Source organism: Talpa europaea, assembly GCF_964194135.1.
Source record: "Talpa europaea genome assembly, chromosome: 8".
NCBI classification, from domain to species: domain Eukaryota; kingdom Metazoa; phylum Chordata; class Mammalia; order Eulipotyphla; family Talpidae; genus Talpa; species Talpa europaea.
Genome location: NC_140075.1, coordinates 94749023 through 94773313, shown reverse-complemented (window position 1 = coordinate 94773313; position 24291 = coordinate 94749023). Strand labels below are relative to the sequence as shown.

General features: G+C 46.4%; 1 protein-coding gene across 1 annotated transcript in view; it reads right to left on the bottom strand.

Annotated features, from left to right (window-relative positions):
* PLEKHH1 (pleckstrin homology, MyTH4 and FERM domain containing H1) overlaps positions 1-21302 on the bottom strand; it is a gene marked incomplete at both ends in the record, with an annotated part of 43228 nt that extends 21926 nt beyond the window's left edge. Inside the window, 6 exons of the mRNA XM_084240661.1 lie at positions 1682-2436; positions 2551-2632; positions 5569-5652; positions 9275-9424; positions 10291-10353; positions 21177-21302. Of these exons, the coding sequence (XP_084096787.1) occupies positions 1682-2436; positions 2551-2632; positions 5569-5652; positions 9275-9424; positions 10291-10353; positions 21177-21302 (1260 nt within the window). The remainder of the gene's footprint in view (positions 1-1681; positions 2437-2550; positions 2633-5568; positions 5653-9274; positions 9425-10290; positions 10354-21176) is intronic.
* Positions 21303-24291: the final 2989 nt, after the last annotated feature.

Sequence of the window (24291 nt, the reverse complement as noted above, 5' to 3'; positions counted from 1 at the left end):
GTCCTGGACTGGGTGAAACAGATGCGGGTGAGAGAGCCGTGGGGAGGTGACAATGGCAACCTTTTTTTTTTTTTTTTTTTTTGTGGGACCCTCTCTGGCGGCTGAGGAATGAACCGGCAGCCCAGCGCTTAACTGCTGCGCCACCAGGGGAGGCCCTGACAATGGCAACTTTTATCTCAATTTTGATTTTGCTCTTTTCCTCCAGACTTGTCTGACTGCTTCTGACCATGTTCTATGGGTCCCCGCTGGAAGGTGCTTTAGACTTGTGGCAGGCTTTCGGGCCGCGCTTTGGGCCAATCCTGTTTGGGTGGACTTTTACCCACGAGGGGACGGGTAACTTTGGGTGCTTGATTTAGAAACTATATTCTTTGTCTTTTCTGTATCACACACTAATTGTATTAAAGTTCCTCTCCATAAAGGTCTTACATGTTTTGTTTTGATGGGGCAGATGGCAGAACCTATTTAAAACAGGCAGGTTTTGGGCCTCCTTGGTGGCGCAAGGGGTTAAGCTATGAAGCTATCAGCAGCCACTGCAGCACAAGTTTGATCCCCAGCCAGGGAGCTACCCACATGGCACAGCGGACCTCTCCCGTCTCGCCCACTGCTCCCCTCAGTAGTGTATTTCAGTCAATTTGCCTGTTCTGTTCCCCACTCTGTCTCTGGTGAATCCTCTCACCCGCGACACCTCTGGCCTGCATCCTGTTCTTGTATGCATAAATAAATACATCTTAAAAAAAATAAAACAGGCAGGTTTGGGGGTTCTGGGGTGCCCCGTGACCACGGGAACAAGGCTGACATGCTCTGCCATGTCCCCTAAGAGGCAGTACAGCTGGAGGTGTCTTACAGCATAGCCCTGGACTAGCCATTACAAGACTTTGGGGAAGTCACTAAGACAGCCATTTCCTTACCTGTAAAAGGGTTCCACCACCTAACCCCCTGCACAGGTAGAGTCCTGCCCACATGCTAGGCTCTGTGCTAAGCACCTGACACCCATCATCTCATCACATTGTCACCACATACCTCACATTTATTTTAACTTTTTTATCATGGAAAATGTCAGACACAGAAGTTGAGTATAAAGAATAACCTCAGTTCCCCAGGTCCCCATGACCCAACTCCACAAAGATAAATGCCTGACAGTATTGCAGCAATACCCCCCACACCGGGGCAAGGTTCCAAGGCAGTCCAAAGACATTGTGTCATCCATTACCACCAGGAAGGAATCCAAGGCTCAGAAATAATAAAAATAGCCAGTACTGACATACCAATTAGTATGAGCCATTACTGCAAGTGCTTACTACATATTAACACATTTAGTCCTCACCAAAACACTGTAAAGGAAGTATCATTATTCCCATTTTACAGATAGGGAAGTTGAGGCAGGGTTGGGGGGGGTTAGTGCCTCGTCCTGGGTCACACAGTTAGCATTTCCACCCTGGGGGTTGATCCTGGGACCTGAGCTCTTAACCACCACACCACACCACCTCAGAGTTTAATCAGAAGATTAAAGGTAAATGTGCACCAGCTCAGTGGCTGGCGAACAGCAGCACCCTGTGAGCATTCTAAACCCTGGCTGTGCCCCATGCGGTTGGATGGTCTGGGCAGGGCGTTGGATGATCTCCCAGAGCTGCCCTGAGGATGACACCCGTGCCCAGCTCTGCCCCGCTGCTCAGGCTCTTACCCAAGATGGAAATCGGTGTAGGGGGGGTGTAGGTGGTTTGTTCCCTGAGTCCACTTCCTCCAGCTCAGCTCCAGGGACCTTTGAGCTTTCTCTTTCCTCCTTCTTCCCTGCTGCTGGTTGATCCTCCATCTCCATCTTCTCTGGTTCTTCCAGAGGCTCAGCTCGGGGCTCCTCAGGAAGGCCGGAGGGGTGGAGGGCCGACAGGGTCCCCATATCAATGCTCACCATGTTGTGGAAGTGCCCAGGGCTGACCTGGGGCTGGCTGTGGTGCCGCTTGGCCAGCTGGATGCTGTCCCTCGGGGTGCCAGGAGTCCGCACCTTCGGGAGTGTCAGACTGCTGCCAGGACCACCTTCCCTGACAGAGGTCTTTGTCCCAGGGAATGTCCCCCCCTGAGCGATGGCCAGGCCCTCTCCCCAGGAAGCTGAACCACGTCTTGGGGTGTGAGGTTTCATACACAACTGGCAAGGAGAACCCTGTCTTCCTAGAGGTGGAAGAGTCTTGGCCTCCGGTATTTCCCTGGAATGGACCGTGCTGGAATTAGAATCCGCCAATGGGCTTTCTGCTTTAGGAACAGCGTCCTTGCTCTGTGCTGCACCTGAATAAGATGCAGGCGGAGATGCCTTCAGGGCACCCTGGGCCTGAGGGCCACTGTCCTGCCCCACTGGTCGGGTTCCTGGCTTTGAAAGGGCAGAATCCTGTTCTGGGGTTCCCTGGGGGTTCACCAGTAGCTTCCCCGAAGGTGCCATCTGAAGAGCTGTGGTTGGGTCAAAAACAGGCATAGTGAGAGCACCCTTAATTCAGCCCCACACCTAAACACACACACACACACACACACACACGAACACACACACCCCTCTGGCCTGCTCACCTCCTAGTGCATCTTGAAGGGCTCCTACTTGCTCTACCAGGCGCTGATTACAGCTTTTCAGGTGCTGATTCTCCATCTCAAGCTAGGCAAAGAGAAAAAGATTTAGACTACTCAGCCTTTAGGTTCAGACATATAATTCAAAATAAGGCTAAAATTATTTTTAAAGATTAAATCTTTGAAGAGGAACACATGCCCCCCCCCCCCAATCCAAGGCTGATCCTTCCAGGGAGTCCTGCCCTCACCTCTTCCCTCCTGCTAACTGGCTTTAGTTGGGACAGACTTGCATTTGGCAGCTCCTACGCTTTCTTTGCTAGTTATTTTTCATCCTTTTTTAAAATGTGAAATGTAGCACGTCTGTAGAAAACCACACACACATCAATGATCAGATGAATGAATGACTCTGAAATGAATACTCATGTGACCACCACTACCCAGAAAGCAGAAGTTTGTAAGACAAGAGTAAATAAATTAAAAAAAAAATACAATGCACCCAAATTATAGTGCTGCCTTTCTCTTTAAGTCCTCATGAATTAAAGGCCTGAGTTAGCTTGATGATGGGAACTTATACAATGGTCATTAGGTCGTAACTCTTAGCAGCAGCCACCAGAGAAAGCAGGGCGCCAGTGCTTTCCTATTGGCTTAATCTGCTAACTAGAGAGAAAGCTTCGAGCTAGGAGCTCCCACTTCTTACATTGTGAGCATCTGGCTATTCAATTAATTCTTGTTAGTTGATTGCTTACATCAATAAATCTGTCTTCAGGCCTCCCTGGTGGTGCAAGGGGTTAAGCACATAAATATGAAGGTATCCGCAGCCTCTGCAGCATGAGTTCGATTCCCGGCTGCCAGGGAGCAACTCACATGTTGCAGCATACCTCTCCTGCCCTACACGCTGCTCCCCTCAGCAGTGTACTTCGGTCAGTCTGCCTGTTCTGTTCCCCACTCTGTCTCTGGTGAGTCCTCTCACCCTCTGCACCTCTGGCCTGTACCCCAGTTCTTGCATACATAAATAAATAAATCTTTAAAAAAAAATCCGTTCTCAACAGGAGTGTAAAAAATATATAATAATAAAAATTTGCCAGTGTCCAGACATGTCCCCACCTCTCCTTACACCCTCACTCCCCGCCATGGTAGCCACTCTTCTAAGTTTATGACTCACTTCTCTACTTTCCAGGCTTTTCCACCCAAGCACACATCCCTACAATGTTCATCGAGTTGTGTCCCTCTCCGAACTTGATTACAGCTGATATCGGAACAACACAGGCGGCAGGGGTGCTGAGTCCCAGGCAATCAAAACCCATGTATTGCTTTGACTCCCCCAAAACTTAACTACTAATAGCCTATTGTAGACCAAAAGCTTTACTGATAACATTGATTAACACCTATTTTATATATTATATGTTTCATATACTGTATTCTCACAATAGAGGAAGGAGCCATGTGAAGAGCTATAATTGGGTCAAAAATGCACACAGCACCAGCACCCTCAATTCAGCCCCACATCCAACATCAGAGAGAAAGGAAATTTATTAAGAAAATCAATGGAGAGTACATTCACAGTACTGCACTGATCTGCTGAGTTTACATGGTCTGATGACCAGATATTCTGCAAGTGATTGGACCCTCACAGTTCAACCTGCCCTGTGTCGGGCTGCTTGGCGTGGAGGAGGTGCTTCTGCACTGACTTTTCTTGCTCAACAGACTAGCTGTGAGACCCAACTTCAAGTTGCTGCCCTTGCTTTTTTATTTTAAAAAATTTGTTTATTTATGCATACAAGAATTGGGGTATAGGCCAGAGTTGTGGGGGGTGAGAGGATTCACCAGAGACAGAGTGGGGAACAGAACAGGCAGACTGACTGAAATACACTGCTGAGAGGAACAGCGGGCAAGTCAGGAGAGGTCTGCTGCGCCATGTGGGTAGCTCTCTGGCTGGGGATTGAACTCATGCTGCAGTGGCTGCAGCGAGCCTCACAGGTTGCGTCTTAACCCCTTGCGCCACCAGGGAGGCCCACTGCCCTTGCTTTGAAACAAAATCCAACACACTTTTATTGAGCACCTTTTAGCAAGGGTTAGGTTGTAGAACATGGAGGTAATGGAGGCCACAGCCTCAGTTCTGTCTCCCAGAACTTGTCGCCTTGCCGGTGACATGAGATGTGTGTGCACAGGAGACGAGTTGGGGGGGATGGATGCAAAAGGAGGCCACGCTCCCTGCAGGTGCGAACCACTTGTGTCAGAGAGAGGAAGGAAAGCTAAGTGTTCATTCTTTAATTCCCTTTCCTATTGTTTAGAAAGTTGTTTTTTTTTTTTTTTGGCCTGGGGAACTGTAGCTTCTAGATTGGAGTTTCTTAATAAATTAAGTGGTGACCAGGGATGAACTTTGAAATAAATGAATAGAGGTTATCATAGAGCTGGGGAAGCTGGGGAAGAGAGAACACTCAGTGTTTAGTGGATATAGTTTCTGTTTGAGTATTTTGGGAATAAGGATGGGGATGGTAGCATGACATTGTGAATGAACTTAATGGCCTAAATTGTATATTTAAAAAACAGTGTATTTCAGTAGATCTGCCTGTTCTGCTCCCCACTCTGTCTCTGGTGAATCCTCTTACCCCATCCCACACCTCTGGCCTACGCCCCAGTTCCTGTATATATAAATAAATCTTTAAAAAAAAAATAAAGACAACTAAACTGGTCAACTTTATGTCTATGACATCACAAAAAAAATTTTTTTAAAGAATCAGAGGAACAGAAGAGAATGTGGAGATAGGAATTATGTGGGTACCTCAGATGGAAAGTGAGCCTCTTTCCTTCTCCCCAAATTAAACACAGCACAAAGCCCCTCAAAAGCTCTGGGAAAATCCAACCCAGACAGAAAGATGGGAAAAGTAAGTGAAGCATCTTAGCATTTAAGCAGAATGAAGGGTCAATGATTAACAACAACGGCCAGTCCGAACCACAGAGGCAGGAGAATCACCGATGTGAGAACAAAGCTCTCACACCCGGTCCCGATACTCCTCCACTCACCTCGGCCAACTTCACTGTCACCCACTCCTTGATCTTTGCAGCTTTTTCTTGAACAATTTTTGCTTCCTCAGCTCTCATCTGCTTCTGCAAGAGAGGGCCTCTAGTTAATCTCAGCAGTCATGGTGCAGTGAATAATCAGCGGTGGGAAGCCCTGAGAAGAAATATCAAGCAACTGGAGGGGATAGCAATAGAAAAAAGAGTTCATTTAATTTTTTTTTAACTCTAAAAATGGAAAAGATCTTCCTAAGCCTTTTTGAAGGAGCAATTTAATCATATCTGTCAACATTTTAAATGTATATGTCATTCACCTAACAAGCCCATTGCTTAGGAATCATTTTTTGCAATATTATTTGATAAGTCAACAAAACCAAAATACTCAAAACTGGAAATAACCTAAACACCCTACCAATCATGGGCTGGCTAAATAAACAAAATGAAATGCTGTGCTTTGACACACAAGAAATGTTCATAATGAACAGTGGTTAACAGCGAGGAGTGGAGTGTCCTCCCTAGTGGCCTAGGGGTTATGTCTCAGGGCTGTCTATCACTTTTACCACCTGAGCTCCATCCTCAGCCAAGGAGCTGACCCACATGGCAAGGAGCTGAGGACCTTTCCTGTCTCGCCTGCTGCTCAACTCAGCAGTGTATTTCAGTACATCTGCCTGTTCTGCTCCCCATTCTGTCTCTGGTGAATCCTCTCTCACCCCCGTACCGCTGGCCTGTACCCCAGCTCTTATATGCATAAATAAATAAAGACAATCTTTAAAAAAAAACAAAAACAGCAAGAAGTGGAAATGAAGGACTGGAGATAGAGGGAAAATATTACTTGTCATTTTATCCCATTTTGGTCTTTGTGCATTTTTTTACTGTTAGCATGTATTTAGATTACATTTTTAAAAAAACAGCTACATGAGTACAAAAGTGCATTTCTTCAAAAAAAAAAAATCAAAAGGATAAGAGATGATTTAAAAGCAAGGTTTGTTGCCCTCCTATCCACCTTATTTACATCATGATAGTGGCCAGCTAAGCTAGGAGTCCCTACTATTTGGAAACACACTGGTTTGAGAGATCTGCTGTGAGCTGCACTGGAACTGCTTTGAAGTCAACTTTTCTGTGCACAGAGTAGTCATCTGTTTGAAAATACAAAGCTTCTTCATATCGGCTTATATAAATAAACAGTGTGACACTCTGAAAAAGAAGCTTGGCGTGGTAGTGGTAGGACAGGAATTGAAACAAAATCAGATGGAAACATACTGAAAATCCCACATTACTCATCGCCAAAGTAATTTTCATAAAGATGATGTTCAACAACATCAGAAAAGACACATAATCAAGGAGACACCGATTAGTGTGTTTACTATAACGTGACACATTTAACACGGACTATTTTTCAATTTTTAGAAAGCTACACACGCCAACACTTTGTAAGTTTTCAAAGTTAAAAATTTCCCTGCTTTTAAACAGCTCTTCAGAATTGTGAATTTATAATAGTCTGAAGTTCATGTGCAGCTTTGTTTAGGCGAAGCAACATCTTGTCCATCTGATAATATTTCAAATTATTTTTAGTTTTTTTGTTTAAATTATTGCTTGATTGCTACAACTCAACATGACTTTTCCATTGAGAAGCAAAACAGGACCCAGAGATGGAGACTGCGCCATTTAAGTTTTCATTTTTATGCTCCACAGTGTTAAAAAGTATATCTACAGGCCTCCTCGGTGGCGCAGCGGTTGAGCGCTGGGTTGCGAAGCTGCCTGCAGCCTCTGCAGCCAGTTCGATCCCCGGCTGCTCCCCGGCCACCGGAGGAGGGTCCCATGGCGCGCAGACCTCTCCTGCTGCCCGCTGCTCCCCTCAGCAGTGTCCTTCAGTCCTTCTGCCTGTTCTGCTCCCCGCTCTGGCTCTGGTGAATTCTCTCACCCTCCCGCGCTTCTGACTGTACCCAGTGCATGTATAAACCAAACAAATAATAAATAAAAATAAATAAATAAGACATGCCTCTAGAAAATTTAAAAAAAAAAAAAAAGTATATCTACAAATAAGCAAAAAACAGTCGGGAGAGCACCCTGCTGAGTGGGCACTTCACGGTCCTCGCACCTTTGCAGGCTTGGAGTGGAACCCTGGGGGTTCGCCTGTGTCCTAGTCACTAGAGCACCCAGGAGTTGAGCGACCAACATTGAGGGCTCTGGTTGCACTTCAAGGCGATGCCGCCTGCCAACTGTAAGATGGTGGACATGAGCTCTCAACAGGGAGTCTGTGGATATGAGAAGGGGACGGGAACCTATCAGACCCTGAGTATTTAGGGGTAGCAGGGCCTTATGAGCATATAGTTTGTCAAACTATGGACCTCAGTCCAAATTCAAGCTTCCACCAGTTTTTTTCTCCATGACAATTTTTGCAGAGTCATAATACCACCAGGTCCTTCACTCTTGCTACAATGACACAGTCAAGTAGTTGCCCAAGGCCTAAAATAATTACTCTTTGGCCCTTTACAGGAAAAGTTCACCAACCCCTGTCCTAGTTTGATACCTTGTAGAAACAGCAGCCAGAGGGGTGGAAGGACTTGCTGCTGTCAGTTTCTGGCACAGCCAGGGCTACTGACTTGCAGGACAGTATTCTTTCATTCTGATCCTGACCTCCTGATTATCACTGTAAAATGATTTTTTTCTCACCTGAGCTTTAGCAGGGGAGCTTTTGCTCACCCATCCTCAGGAGGCTGTCACTGCTAACTACAAACAATTCAAGAGAGAAAACAAAATTAAAATTCTATTTTCCCATGATTTTTCAGGAGCACATGGTGCCCCACGACCTACACAGGCACACAGCACAAAGGAAATGCTCGAAGAATGATGATGAATGATTACCAGTGTGCCCAGGATGGTGGGAAGTTTCTACCAGGACCACTGGGGCCATCATGGAGAAGGCACATGTGGAGAATTAAAAGCCCTTTGGTTACACTTGGGGTTGTTGGTTGGATGTGACAGAGCCCTGGGACCAGGGAAAAGTTGGGCAGGTGAGACCAATGACAGTGGGGAGAAACAGAACAGGATTAAGTGAATGAGACTGAGAAGGGAGGAAGCTTGGCCTAGGGAGCTGGCAGGGGGAGGTTTCAGATGTCCCTGCAGGAGCCGGGGGCTGTCTCCACATGCTCAGAGGGGAGCTCTTGCTGTCCACAGGCGGGTAGCAATTCTGGCCTCTGCAAATTCAGGTTCACTGAGAAATGCTGGCCACCTAGCAGTCTGTCCAGCTGTGTGCTGCTTGGACGCTATAGGCCAGCATGGTATCCCTCATGTGGGCAGGTGAGAGGTGAGGATGGAAGGTTGGGAAGGAAAAGTCCTCCTTACACTCGCACTGACCTCGTGTTCCATACTATACACACTTACCTGAAGTAACGTGCGCAAGAACCCATGCGGTATTTTGGTGCCTACTTGATAGATGTGTAAAGTGAGAATCAGCACCTTGAGTAACTGCCCAGTCAGAGAGCAGCAGGTGTCATAAGTGGAATTCAAGCCCAGATTGGTCTGCCTCTCAGGTTCTTTTCCAACTACATGCCCTGCCTGATTCTTTCTCATCTGTGAGTGGGAAAGAGCTTCCAGGAATGAAGTCTCCACAGGAAAGGTCTCTTGATGGAGTGAGGTGTCCATCACTGGAGGGATCTTGCAGAGGGGCTGTGCTAAGCCAAGCACTGGCGCCATGGCACATGGGCCTTACCTGCTTCTCCAGCTGAGCCTCCAGCTGACTGATGAGCTCATCTTTGCTTTCCATGGCTTTGAGCAATTCCTGGTACTTCTGGTGCAGGCTGCCTGCTGAGTCCACATTCTTCAGATTGCACAGTTTCACCTTTTCTTCCATCACACCCACCTGAAAAGTATCAATCATCTCAAAAATCTCAAAGGGTTGGGATAAGGTAGATGAAGAAATAAATGGCCACTAACACAGGACAGGCTGCTTCTGATGAGCGAGTCTATGACTTGACTTGACTCTACCTGGTCAGGGGCCAATTCATTCAATGACCATTTATTAAGGCCTCAACTGGGCAAAAGAATTGACAAGGAAGGCATAGCCAGGTATTGGCCTTGCAATTCTGGAGGCCCCAGCAGGGACAAATGGGGCAGAATAGCCCTGGTGGGGAACTGCTCCACCCTCACTATGGCAGAGTCATCTGCTACTCACTGAATGTCCACATGTGCTCCCATGTTTCCCAGCCCCCATGTGGATAGATGGCCATAAGTTTGTTCCCGTCAAAAGCCCTGAAGGACTGACACGTTTCTGGGCCAAAATGTTTAAGAGCTAGAACACAAGCTCTCTTTCTGTGTCATAGCAACAAAGAAGCTGCATGTTCCAGATGGTGCAGCTAGAAGATGGGACGCTCCCGCAGCCTGGATCCCTGAATCACTGTGAGAGGCAGACTCCCTGGATAACCATCAGTGAAGTGGCACCACGAATGAGAATTGAACATGATAAACCGCTGGATGTCAGCCTTACTACTCAAAGCACAACTGAGCCTGTGTGGACTAATGCACACACATGCTCCCAGCACTGGGCCTCACTCAAAGACTCCTGCAGGCCCACAACGAGCTCCATGCTCCTTTATTTGTTTGGACAGTCTAACAGGCTGATTTGTAAGGAGCTCCTTGTCTCTGTAAGGAGCTCATCACCATGATGAGTGTGTCCACGTGTCCATGGGTCAATGGTCATCCCCTCTGCATATACCCACTCCCAGTTACCTGGGTCTCTGCGTTCTCTGCCCTCTGCTCTGCCTCCAGCAGCCTCTGCTCCAGCTCCTGCATCTGCTCAACCAGAGAGGGAGGGGAGATGTAGGTATGGTGTCCACATCAAGGCAAGGGGGGCAAACTGTGCAGACACAGCATGCAGGCAACTGTATGTTACACATACTGTAGACGCATTAAGTTCCAGCCTTGTCCTTGAGGCCTTGCTTTCCAAGCTCTAGCCCAGCCCTCGCCCAACTACCCCCTGCAGATTTGGCCTTTTCTCCAGAAACCCAATCTTCTCCCTTTGGCCTGGACCCTGGCTTCATGTTTACCAGTAAACTGAGTAAGTCATTCCTTTTCTCTTTCCCAATCTCTTACCTTCTCAGCTCAAATTCTGCTTTCTCTCCCTGATTAAAGAATGGAAGAAGAGAAACCCCCAGCTGACTGCAGGACAGAGAAAGGAGAGTTACCCCAGAGTAGATCATGTTTGAGAACCTAGGGCCCCTCTTTTCTCAGGGCAGACCTTGCTCATCCATCTTTCTCAGGCCAGCTGCTCTCAGTACACCCTCCCTCTGAAGGGACCTGCGGATTCCAAGTAAACTCAAGATGTTCAGGCCCTTGGGCCCCCCATGGCAAGGACCACCTTTGACAGGTAATCATTTGCTCAGAACAAGGATGCCTGCACATATCAAATCATCAAGTGTTCTGAGAAGGGGGCTTGGTTCTATCAGACTCAGGTATCCATCAGAGTCAGGTGGCCTTTCTGACATCAAACACAGGCCTGCCTTCCAGGAGTCCCTTGGCCTTCAAACAGCAGCTTTGCAACTTTAGGGGAGATAACAGAATAGGATAAACCCATGTTGTGGTTACAGGGGTGGCTGCTTGGTGCTTGGGTGGGTGCGATGGTGGGTGATGCTGGTCACACCAGCAGTGACCTAGTGACCAAGTGACTACTGTATAACCATCCCCTTTCAGCACCAGACCCTCCTGGGCTGATCAGGTTCTCTCTTCCCAGGAATCTGAAATCTGGGATTGAGAGACCAGGGATGGGGTGGCGGGGGCTGCTCCAGAGATAAGCACACAAACTTCCCGAGCCTCCACCATTGGGTAGTTCCTTCAGTTCTGTGAGTGGTGCCAGGAGCCTCCTGATCAATTTCCTGTTTGCTTAGGCTAACCAGATTTGGAGTTTTTCCCCACAATCATATGGACCATTTAGGTTTTTTTGGGCTATGATAAAAAATAGTGAATGAAAAGGCTTTAGAGTCTTGACAAATTTGCTAGATTAACCTTCAGTGGGATCACAGAAGGCTATGAGTCCATCCGCCTGTAGCTGAGAAGACATGGGATTTCTCCAGGAGATCATTCCTAGTCGTGACTTGCAACACCTGATGGAGAACGCTGTCTTCCTATTTTACAGATGGAGAAACCAAGGTAGCAGGAAGCGCAGACTGTACCTGAGTCCCAGCGGGGCATTTCCATTTAGGTCAAGAGATGTCAATGACACTGGTGAGGAGCCAGAAATCACCCCATTATTGTTGCAATTGTATGGGGAATGTAAAAATAAAATTTAAAAAAAAGAAAAAAAAGAAAAATCTGTCTAAATAAAGCCTAAAATACCATTTTCAAAAGAAAAGAAAAGAAAAAGAAATCACCCCGTTATTAACACAGGGAACAGCTCCCTCTTCCCCACCCAAGATCGGCAGGTCATACATCCCTTTAAGAAGTGCCATCCCCGAGGCCGATGGAAGCAAAGGCACTTTTCAGAGCAGGCGTCTCCTCCCAGCCTTGGTTTGGCCACCACGTGGCCCTCGAGACCACTGACCCTCCCAGCTTGGAATCTCTGGCAAGGACACTCGAGATGCAAAGCAAAGTATTCTTTTTTCTCTAAAACTAATTTCTGAAGACTAAAAACCTTTCGAACTGCAGCTTTTTAAACAGTGTGAGGCCATCCACGTAGCCTTCACGGCGCTGCAGCCATCATCCGCATCCTGCTGTCCTGGCTGGAAGAGGTATTTTGAACATCCTGTTTCCTCTATTTTCATGAAAATATATCTTCTCCGTTGCCCGTGGAGGACTTCCAGGTGTGTTTCTGCCGGAATGTCAGTTTTAGAGTTTCCCAACTCTTCCTTTCATCTCAGCAGCAACACTTCTGACAACGGCAGGCTGCTCTTCACATGCTCCTGCCTTGACGGCAGCTCTAAGCACAGAGGCTACGGGTTGGCCTCCCCTTCTTTAGTTCTCTTTCTCCTCTCAGAAGGTTCCTTAGCACTGCGCCCTCAGCCACCCTTTGAGTCTGTGGGGCTGGGGTGATGCACCAGTTGAGGAGGTGTCAGGCTCCAGAGACTAACTCAGTTGGGACCTACTTTCCCCAGCTTTCACTGCACACGAGACTCTTGAGCTGTTGGAGCACCAGCAGCTGCAGTGAGTTCTGGGCAGCGCTGATGAAATGCACCTGCCCAGCCTGCCCGCAGCTCAGCGGAGCTGTGACACACCAGCCCTGCAGTGGGAGCACCGTCTTGCTTGCTGAGCAAAGGCACATCTCGCTGGCTCTCAGCTACCCCTTCAAAAAGGGGGCACACATTCTCAGCACTGTGCTGCACTCACCGTAGAGATGGGTACAGGTAAGAGCCAAGGCTCTGGAACCTACCTGGTACCACCAGGGTATGAGTTTGGAGAAGTTCCCAAACTTCTCTGCATCTCGTTTCCTCAATAAAAAGAGAGGGATGAGTGCCCACTCCCAGACACTGTGGTGTAGGGTGCACAAGATACCTCACTTGAAGCTCATGCACTTGACCTGGCTAAGCAGGTTACAGACCTAAGCAGGTTACAGACTGGTCTTCCATATACAAAGATGGCACTTAGGGCCAGAGAGCCCAGTGTGTCTGGGAGAGTGTCATGTTCTCCTGCTGTCTGGGGATAATTAGTACTAGAGCCTCCTTTCTCTCTCCAAAGTGTCCTGGTTCAGACGATAATTTATATGGTTGTCCCATGAGCCACTGATACAAAGAATGGCTTGGAGCTAGATGTGGCCGGCTATTAGCCCACAGAGTGTTGTGCACATTGAGCCAACAGATAACTAAATAAGCCATTAGCTAGTGACTGGCATTGTTTTAAGCCCTTCACATATATTAACTCATTTAATCTTTATCCCAGCCCCAGAAGCAGGTACTGTTATTAACCCTGTTGCATAGATAAGGAAGCTGACTCAGAAGGGTTAGGTAACTTGCCTAAGGTCACACAGCTAGGAGGGAGAGCCGGAATTTAAACTCAGAAGGACTGGCTGGAGTCTCTGGTTCTGTGAGGCACTGTGCCTGCCTCTCCCATCCAAATCTTATGTCACACAAGCTCCAGATTCCACACAAAATCCCAAATTCCAGCTTCTCTAAAAAACTTAGATCTGAATAAACTATGGTTACAATTTCCCATGGATGGGCCTCCCTGGTGGTGCAAGAGTTAAGATACAACCTATGAAGCAATCCACAGTCACTGCAGCATGAGTTCAATTCCCGGCCAGCCAGGGAGCAATCCACATGGCACAGCAGACCTCTCCTGTTTCTCCCGCTGCTCCCCTCAGCAGTGTACTTCAGTCAGTCTGCCTGTTCTGTTCCCCACTCTGTCTCTGGTGAATCCTCTCAACCCCCCCCCCCCCGCACACACACACCTCTGGCCTGTACCCCAGTTCTTGTATGCATAAATAAGTAAATCTTTAAAAAAAATTCCCATGGATATAACTGCCTTCCTTCTCCAATTGTAGCATGTTCCCTCCAGGTCTCCCCAGAACCCACTCTCACTGTCTCACTTATCTAATTTACCCGCAAGCATTGAGTTTGCAACCCCTAGTTTTAGCTACTAAATGGTTCTAATTCTGTTGTCTTCAAAGACAATGGTTTTCAATTTATCAATTTTTAGTAGCAGATTTTTTGCTCAATTGAAATCATCTCCTTATTCCTAAGTATATAAAATACACTAGTGAGGGGCTGCCCTGGTGCCTAAATGGACTAGAGGTGGGGGGAGAAAGTCTAAGTCTTGTCTGTGGGATCTACCTCACCCCCACAGCCCCTCCCAGAGCTCAAGGCACCCACTGGGTGGGTGCCAGCTGGGTGGCACCCAGGGTGAGGCTGTGGCAAGAGTCCATGGCAGTACATATCAGAAGATTCAGGGATGTAAGAAACTGTGTGCCTTATCCCAGGGGGAATGGACCCAGGAATGTGCTAGAAAAGAAACCCCAGGTGATCCTGATGAAGGTGATCCCAATGAAGGTGAAGAACACTGGAGTGTGCAGAAGGCAAAGCAAAGCTAACTGACAACTCTGGGGTGCTGCCAGGCGGAGGTCCCCTTGGCTCAGGGCTCTTCTCCAATGCCCCCACAGCAGGATAGCTCTATAAATACTAGTTCCTGAAAAATATCATAGTGGGCCCTAAAAAACTAGGGGATTAGGAGAAAAAAATCTCACACAAACTCATACTTGTGTGCGTGCATGCACGTACACACACACACATGTGCATGAGCATTCACACACAGTGAGTAAAAGTTCCGGAAGGCCTCTGGTCCCAAAGTTGATCACATCTGTCAGCACAGGAACCTGCCGAGGCGTATTCTGTGATGAGTTTGTGCAGACATCTCTCCTACTAGTTGACAGCCCCACAGCCTCCTTTTATAGTAACTGGCCTGTCCCACACATTTAAGAATATGTTTTTCTGGACCTTATGTTCTATCCATACGTTGCGAAGCTGGTGCCTAAACTGAATCTCGCCTCTGAATAGTCCATGGGAAGGGAGAGATTGGGGTGGGGGGGGGGTTGTTTGTTGTTCTTTTAAGGGGATGGACTGGACTGTTCATACATTCAAAAAAGGTCCTGAACTACAAAACTTTGGTATGTAAGTACAAAACTGATCAACCATATTTTAAAACCTGGTGAAACTGGCAGGGAATTCTGGAAAAGAGGAGGGGTGTGCAGTCCCTCTGGAAGGGGCCTGGGAACAGCTGCTATGGTTAGAAATGTTCTTGCTAAGAAAAGAAGGGTGTTTAATTACATTATTTCTTCTTCTATAAGCCTAGTCAAATCCCTTTTGGAAGGAGGGGGGGCAGCACATTAAAAAAAAATCAGTGACTTTTAACACTGGTGCCATGAATCCATCACAATGCCTATAAAACTCGCTGTGGATGAATATTACCTCCCAGTGGTCTGAAGGAGGAACTGAGGCACACGTTTAGTGAGAATAAAAGAAGTCTGAGGGGCTTTCGGTATCCATTCATACTGACTCTTAGAACAGTACCAAGTTGCGTCTTCAGCAGGAAGGGAGCTGAGGAAGACGGTTCCAGGGAGAACAAGATGTGGACTCCAAGACATCAGCCACTCCCTCTACTCTGGATGGAATATGAACCCACCGTTCACCTGCTTCTGGACTGGGGTGGCTCTGACCATCTGGGAGTAACAGCAAAAACAAAGTCTGGTACTGCCTCCTCTCCTCACCCTTCATCCCTCCTCTTACCCTTAGATGAGGGATTATTTAGTAGCTATGACATTTTTCCTTTAAAAAAAATTGGGGTGGGGGGGCTCTCCCTGGTGGCACAAGGGGTTAATTCTCAGCACTATGAAGCAGTCCTAAGCCACTGCAGCATGAGTTCAATCCCCAGCCAGGGAGCTACCCACATGGCACAGCAGACCTCTCATCTCGCCTGCTGCTCCCCTCAGCAGTGTATTTCAGTCGATCCACCTGCTCTGTTCCCCACTCTATTTCTGGTGAATCCTCTTACCCACCCTCCTCCACCTCTGGCCTACACCCCACCTCTTGCATGTATAAATAAAATAAATCTTTAAAAAAATTTTTTTTCATTTTTAGCATGGTTTATTCTGTCTGGAATGGCAGTTCTGGCAAGAGGGAGATACGTGTGAGTAGGCTGTGTGCTGGGGGAGGAGGAAGGGCACACGTCTAAGCTTTAGCAGCCAATGGGTGGGATCTGAATCCAGGTAGGGCTGGTATCCTGGGAAGCACCCAGGCTTGGTTTGCCCTGCCCCGCAGCCAGCAGTCTGAGTATTCATCCATCATCCAGGCAATGAGATCTCTGCTAGTGGAAGAGACTGCTGGCCAGGAGGACCCAGCTGACCTGGGCTCGCTCCAGGAAGGTGGGTGCTGATGATGGACAAGGTCTGGGAGGAGCAACAGGAACTGCTGGCCCCAGCAGGATCTCTCCTGGGAAACCCCAGTCATCTCACCCATAATCTGAAACTCACCTTGATCCTACTGGGGAGAATCTCTAATGAATTGGGTTGAGAAATGACTGCAGGTGACAGGCACCATCCAACATCGATTGACATGGTGTTTATGGACATAAGGTTTCTTACCAAGAGGTCCCGGGTCAGGCAAACATCTCAGCCCTCACCGATACTTACATCTCCCAGCCCATGATCCTGAGTCAAGATTTCCTTCTCTATCTTCTTCCTCCCTACACCCCCAGTCTTGTCTGCACTTTGTCTTCATGTTCTCCTTTCTTTACCCTGTCATACTTTGATCCCTCATTTTGGAGGGTGGGGAGGCATTCTGGTTACACATCAAATATAGAAAGAGGGGCTGCTATTATCAAAACTTAACCTACCCAAAGCTAAGGGGCTGTGGGCAAAGAAAGTGTTTATTTTTCATGTGTTGAAAGCTGAGGAACGGGGGACGGGGGCACATGAGTTTTTTTACTATGAAATATTTCAGGCCAAATGAAACATGTAGAGAATCATGTTGGAAGAACATCTATCTACCAGTCAGCTTCTCAAATCTTAGTTTTTGTCATATCTGCTTCTGATGTTTTAAAGAAAAGAACCGCTACAGACAGTTGAGATCTTCGAGGTACTTCTCCCCATTGTCACTCCTCTCCTTCTAGTCTTTACCCTACACCCTACGCGTGGTTGTACTCACATTTTTACCTCATTTGTACATATTCCTAAACAACAGACAGTTTTGTTTTTACAGGCTTTAAAACTTTATATAAAGGCCTCCCTGGTGGCGCAAGGGGTTAAGCACTGTACTATGAAGCAATATGCATCCTCTGCAGCACGAGTTCAATGCCAGGCCGATCTTCTGTGTTGCTAATGATGGGGATGCACTTTGAGAATTGCACTGTTAGGTATTTCTTCACTGTGACACCATCAGAGTGTGACCACACAAACCTAGATGGCACAACCTAGTCCACAACTAGAGTTTAATGAATAGTCTATTGGGGCCACCATTATATACGTGGTCCCTCATTCACCAAAACATGGTTAAGTGATGCAAAACTGCAGCTCTACGTGATTCATTTTTAACTACAATGTAGTATTCCATTACACAAATACACTCAATGTTTTTCCATCTCCCATCCAAATGACCTTTAGAATATTTCCAATTTTTCATATATCAATGTTGCAATATACATGCTTTATTATGTCTCCTTGTGACCAATATATTTAGCTTTTTTCTACCATTGCATTTTGTACTTTTTATTCCTTTATTTCTGCACTTTTTTTTTGTCCTTTGTCTGTCTGGATTTAATAGATTTTCTTTACTCCATTTCCCTGCTTTACTGATTTCCTCTATTTCTATTTGTTATTACTATTATTCAAGACACAAATTTTAGACTTAAAGACTGCTGGTAGTTCCCCAGCATCTGTTCTCTCCTTCTCTCATATAAATAGAACCTCCAACTTTTCACAGAGCACATGGTTATCCAGAATAAAGACTACACTTTCCAATCTTCCTACAAGCTAGATATAACCATGGTAATAAGTCTGGACCAAAGTGATATGAGCAGAAGGAACGACAGTAACCCTGGGGTCATGCCCTTTGAGGGAAGGAGCTGGAATGTGGACATGTGAGTGAACCATCCTCAATATACAGAACTAGACTGCTTATGTCTACAATGTCACATGAAAAGGAAACAACCATCTGACTGGTTTAAGTCACTGTTATTTTGGGTTCTTTCTTACAGCAGGCAGACACCAATCTTGCTAATACTGTAGGCATGGATTTTTAAAAATTGTATCCTGCTTTTGCTCATTCTGCTTCCTTTATATATTTCATCAAGTTTGGAAGCTTTGAAGTCAATATCCTTCTAAGTAATGTCTCTACATTCTCTTCTCCACTGCTGGAATCTTATTTAATATACATATGACCTTGTCATTCTAAGATCCATGTACATTCCTGGGCCCCACCCCAGCCCCGATCCAAGTGTTCTGCTGCTCACTGTCTGCATGTTGAACAAACTCCCAGAAATTGGTTTCATACACTATAAAATTTGAGAACCTTGCCTGAGGCTATGGTAATGGGAGAGGTGTTCAAGGGAAGTCAGTCTCTGTGACTCGATCTTTCTGTACTGTGCTCTGGACAATTTCCTCAGATCTATTTTTCCATCATTCAGGTCTGTCTTCAGTGGTACCTAATCCAATGTTCAATTTATCCACGGAATATTTTTTTTTAATCCACAGAATATTTAATTTCAGTGAAAATATTTTTCACTTCTAGAAGTTCTATTTGACTGTTTTTCAAGTCTGCCTGGTTTTGTTGGATAGGGTTTTGTTCTTGTCTCATGTTTTGAATTACTGTGCTACATCTTCAATAGTTTTCAACTCATTTAAAAAAAAGGTTTATTAATTTATGCATACAAGAAATGGGGTATAGGCCAGAGGTGCAGGGTGGGGTGGGGGGAATGTGTGAAAGGATTCAATTCATTTTTTAATAGCATCTTGCCTAATAGTTGCTTAATTAGAAGTTCTGGGGTGGGGGTGGGGGAGTCTGGTCCAGGTGTTTGTCATATATGTAGACTCTCACTCACTATAGATTATTTGCTCAAATATTAGTCATTCTGGATCATAGATTCAACTTTACTAAGGTTTCCCTACCCTCCTCCCCATAACCCCTCCCCCACCCCACCCCTACCTCCCAGGGATCTTGTGTGATCTGGGCTGAGGTCTTGTTTTCAGAGAGATTCCAAGAATTCAGGTTTCCTACCAATACCACTGGTCCAGAACTTAAGGCTTAAGCTACACAGATAATATAAATTCTAATGCTAAACCAGTATTATCATCAAGTTCTCAGGGAACAATTTTCTTTTTTTTTTTTTTTTTAATTTTACTTTTTCTGCCCAGATCTTGGTTAAAGGTGAGAAGCTGTTCCGTCATCTCCCTGTGCTAGTGGATGACTTTCTTTACCTTTTCTGTCTACTTTGTATTTAAAGTAAAGCCCTTACATGGAAGTCTCAGTTTCAGCTCCAACCTCCACCGGCGAGACCTCATCTGTCTCCACAGATGTCATAACTCAAACCTCAAACTCTTCATGACTAAGGGGAACTACACACCCCAACCCACTCAGCTGCAGAGCTGAGTCCCACCCAGTGTTTCCTTTGTTTTGTCCCCAGAGATTTGGAATCTTCTTACTTTTTTTCAGGGCATAGATCTGCACTTAGAAGGATATTTTAACTATTTACTCCAGCATTTCTATGTGTATCATCGTGGTACTCTTTCAGGTAATTTGTTATCCATATTAACAGAAACAGAAGTCTCCTGTTTTAGACCAGCTGACTGCGTCAATCCCTTCCTTCCCTCGGACACCTCTCCCATTACCATAGCCTCAGGCAAGGTTCTCAAATTTTATAGTGTATGAAACCAATTTCTGGGAGTTTGTTCAACATGCAGACTGTGAGCAGCAGAACACTTGGATCAGGAGGACTGGTGTGGGGCCCAGGAATGTACATGCTTAACAAGCACTGCAGATTTCCAGCATAGGTGGTCCCAGGACCACCCTTTGAGAAACGCTCTGTAAGGCCTGCTTTCCTTGCCCTGCATTTGCCCAGGTATTAGCAGCACCTGAACCACATCCATAGGAACCCTGACAGTGTCTTTTTTGCCAAGTCTGAAGGCGGAGACAAAAATGGAAATAGATCCAAAGTTCAGGAGATCTAGCCCAGGCTACTCCACACCCCTCCACTCTGGAAATGCAGAGGTGACGCCAAACCTTGTCTTCCTGGACTCCAGGTTGTGGGGTTATCAATAAAACAGGTCACTTATTCAGGCTTTACTAATTGAGACTTTTGACATTTCTTAGAGAGGGCTAGACTGAAGCTTATTTTTGTATTATGAAAGGTTTTCTAAGCAGACAGATGCAACAACAGAAGTAGAGAGAAACTGGTTGATTCACTTAAGATATAGATTTTTTTAATGTAGGTCTCACTGTCTAGATGGGTTATGCTCCAAAATGCCTATGAAATTCAGCCACTTGGAATGTATCTTCCCACAGAAATATTACCAGTGGTGGTTTTCCCAGACCAGCCCATCCAAGCCCATAAAGATTAAAATTGTTCCCATTTAATACCTGTTTTATGCCAGGACCTCTATATATGTGATCTGATATAATTATCAAAACACTCTGAAAGGTAGACATTTGTGCCCTTGCCTTAAAATGCTCAGGGTCACGCAGCTAGTAAGTGATAGCCAGGTGGGCCTGGCTGCAAAGCCTGTGTCCTTGTCCCCAGGAAACTAGGCCGCCTTCCGTAGCTCAAATCCTTGATCAAGGGTGAGGGGTAGGGCGGGGATTTCATTTGTCTCTCCTAAATATCCCCCTCCCCCACATTGGGGAAGAAATGTTAAGGGAGTAACAGACTCTCCACTGCAGCTACTCAACAGATAAGGGAGGCACCAAAATGTGCCTCATTTCTTTAGTGTGTCCCATGAACAGCAGGAAGCAGGGAAGAACACAAGATGACAGCTTAGTAACTGCCTTGATTCTGGTCTTACAAAGAAAACCAACTTGCTTGCCTTTCCCTTGGCATGTGTAGGCAGTTTTTTTGCATGCATTGAAAGTTCACCTTCCCCAATGCTGGCCCTCTCTGCCATAGAACTCTGCAGGGAGACTGGCAGCTACCTGCTCTCCAGGACCCACCTTGTCAGCCAGCAGCTCCCTTATCTTGCTGGCTTGTAGGCGGAACCGGAAAAGCTGGGTTTCCAGGGCCAGGCACCGCTTCTGCCAATCCACGCTGCTCCGGGTCTCCACCTTGAGCTCTGCCATGATGGCGTCAATGTCAGGATATCCCAGGGAGCACTGAGAACCAGCACACAGAGAGAGGAAAAGATAAATAAGTGTGCCAGGAGGAGTCATGTGGGGAAAGGAGGAGGAGGAGGAGACCATGGGGGACAGAGAAAACAGGACTGAGGAAGCAAGTTAGTCATTGCTCTCCCTCTGCCCGATTGTTCTGTCCATGATAGGTTAGCTGAGCAGCCTCAGGAAATCACTGGGAAGAGGTAAGGGAAAGCTAGTCTCATTTTCACAGAAGTGAAAGCAGGACTCTTTTGTTTTTCATTCAATTATATACTTAACAAATATTCGTCCATTCAACATTTATGTGCCAGATGCTGTTCTAGGCACTAGATATGCGAAGGCCAGTAAGAAGGGCCCCATATTTTTGAGCAATTCAATAGCCTAATGGCAAAACTACAATGCAGTCACAATTGCTAGTCTATGTGCAACTAAATGGGAGCAGGGAAAGGGGGGACCAACTTATCAGAGTTCCACAGCTAGAGTAGTGGGGCTGGGATTCTCATTCCAAAGTCTCATTCCACAGTGCTCCTCACCTATCCGAAAAGTAGAAGGAATTCTGATTTCACAAAGAGTGGTATGGACTGTTAAGCATGAGAGAAATATTTTAAAGGACCTTCCAAGAAGCCTCGGGGCTAAGGCGAACCTATAGCCCAGATTTTCCAAAGCTTCCTGGTCTCTGACATTCTGACACCATAACCTCCATGAGCACAGATATTTATCATGTGGCCCAACTTTTTGTTTAAAAAACAGGGCCAGTAAACCTGTAGAGAAAGACCCAACAATTAAACTACTGATGGGATTGGTGTCTGAGTCTGTCAGTTCTGGGCCGCTCAGAACACTGGACACATGACCTCAGCCCCACTCCCTTGGAACAGTCATCTCAAACAATCCCCACACTGTAGCCTCCCAGCCGTCCCCACCTCAAAGGACTGGGACCAACTGGAACGGGCAGGAAGACAAAAGACAAAAACAAAACATGACCTTCTGTTAGTTAAGATCAGGCCTGAAAAGACAAAATAGAACCTTGTAGGGCCTCCAGAAAAGGCCGGGAGGCTTCATATTTGGTTTGCTTTGTCTTTTAAGGGGATAAAGCTTTTCCTCATAAAAGTGAAAAAAAGCAGGGGGAGGGGGCAGATCTGAAACTGGGACCTGAGAGTCTTGCAACCTAGCCCAGGGCTAAGAATTAGCAGTAAAAGCACCCAAGTATAACCAAAGGGCAGGGGAAACTTAATCCTTTTGTGTCTTGGAAGTTTGGTGAATTTTAATTCCCTTTTATTGATAGTTAAAGCTCAGGCTCAGATTCCTGGGGGAGAGTAGAAACCCAAATTATTAAAATCTCCAGGGATTTTGGAAATATAATACGTCACTGGCCTTGCCTAGTCCTGACATCTGAGAGTATACCTAAACTGTGTGTTCTCCCCAGTCAAGCACCTTCATGACATCATGGTTTTGAACAGATCAAGTGCTCTGTTTAATCCTCTGCCTGCCTTGGGGATGCTGGCGAGGGGGTGGGCCCTCGTGCTGGGCCTGTCTCAGCATGCAGGAGACCTAAGAGGTTTCGAAGGGATCTGGAGCAAGGGCCTGCTGCCAAGCCAAGCCCAGAGGCTCTTCCGACAGAAGCAGGTGGTCGGAGCAGAAGCTATAAAAGACGGGATGTTGAGAAAAGATACCAGTAAGTGGAAGCTCACCTGCTAAATCACCTTGTACTTATACCTCCCATGAAGACTCACAAGGATGAGCAGAAATGAATTTGCAGAATGGCCCTTAACTTTTCAAAGCCGAGCAACAGGTGTTACTCCTCTCAATAGCTCTAAGATGCAGGGCAAGTGATGTTACTCACAATGAACAGAGGAGAAAACTCATCACATTGTGACTTGCTTAGAGCTAAGGAGTAGCAGAGCTGGGGCCAGAATTCAGAGCTCCCCATCCCTAGAATTGTTCCCTTTCCATGAAGATGTTTCTGTAGTTATAGGAGAGACTCAGGCTACCAGGTCAGCCAACAACACACACATTAATTAATGGCAAAAGTAGGGAAATGAGAGAAGGGAAAATAAGTTGGAGACAAAAGCCTAGCTCAACTTTTGTTGTTTTTTGTTTTTTTTTTTCCATTTTTTATTCTGGGAAGCTTGAAAGATACCTAAGATGCAGTAAACCTCCAAGTGCACTACACCCACCTAAATTATCACCAACTCATGCCACTCTTGGGAAACCCAGTTCTCTTGTCTCCCCAGATGTCCAGTATGGCAGGTGAGAATGAAACAATCACTATGGCCCCCACACCTGTCCCAGAATTCCTCACAGGCCACAGAGGTCAGTAGAGTGGGAGTTGTGGGTAAGATAGGAGGATAAAAGAAGGCACAGGCTTAGGGCCTGTGAGCAGAGAAAATACAAATCAGAGACCAGAAAGATGTCTCTGAGAAGTGTAGGATTTGACCAGAAACAGATTAAATTATAGTCAATCAACTTACACTAAATGATTTCTATGTGTAAGGTTGGGGACACAAAGATGAATAAAAATCCTGTGGCTTTCAAGGCCCAGGTCTACAGACTGAATATCCTGACGCCTTCCTGCAAAAGGGGCCTATCAACTCAAGGGCTTACAAGAGAGGTCAGAGGGCACTGTGGGAGGCATGAGAATATAAAGGGGACTCTGGCATGAGTGTAATTTCCATTGGGCTCTCCCACGTCACCTCACCATGGTTCACACACTGAGTGTGAGCACCTTTTGTGACATCTGCTTGCTAGTGATGGGCTGCCACTATCTTCTGAAAGTGGTCCTCTAGACTAGGGGGACCACATGCCAATTATGGGCAAGTAAGGGGAGATCTTTCTGGGGATGAGCTGGGAAAACGGTATGAGCACGCATGAGCACATCTCTGTCTCAGCACTGTCATATGATCATGCCAACAGCATGCATTTTACCTATTTTGGGTGCCCAGTGCCACATTTCCCAACATTG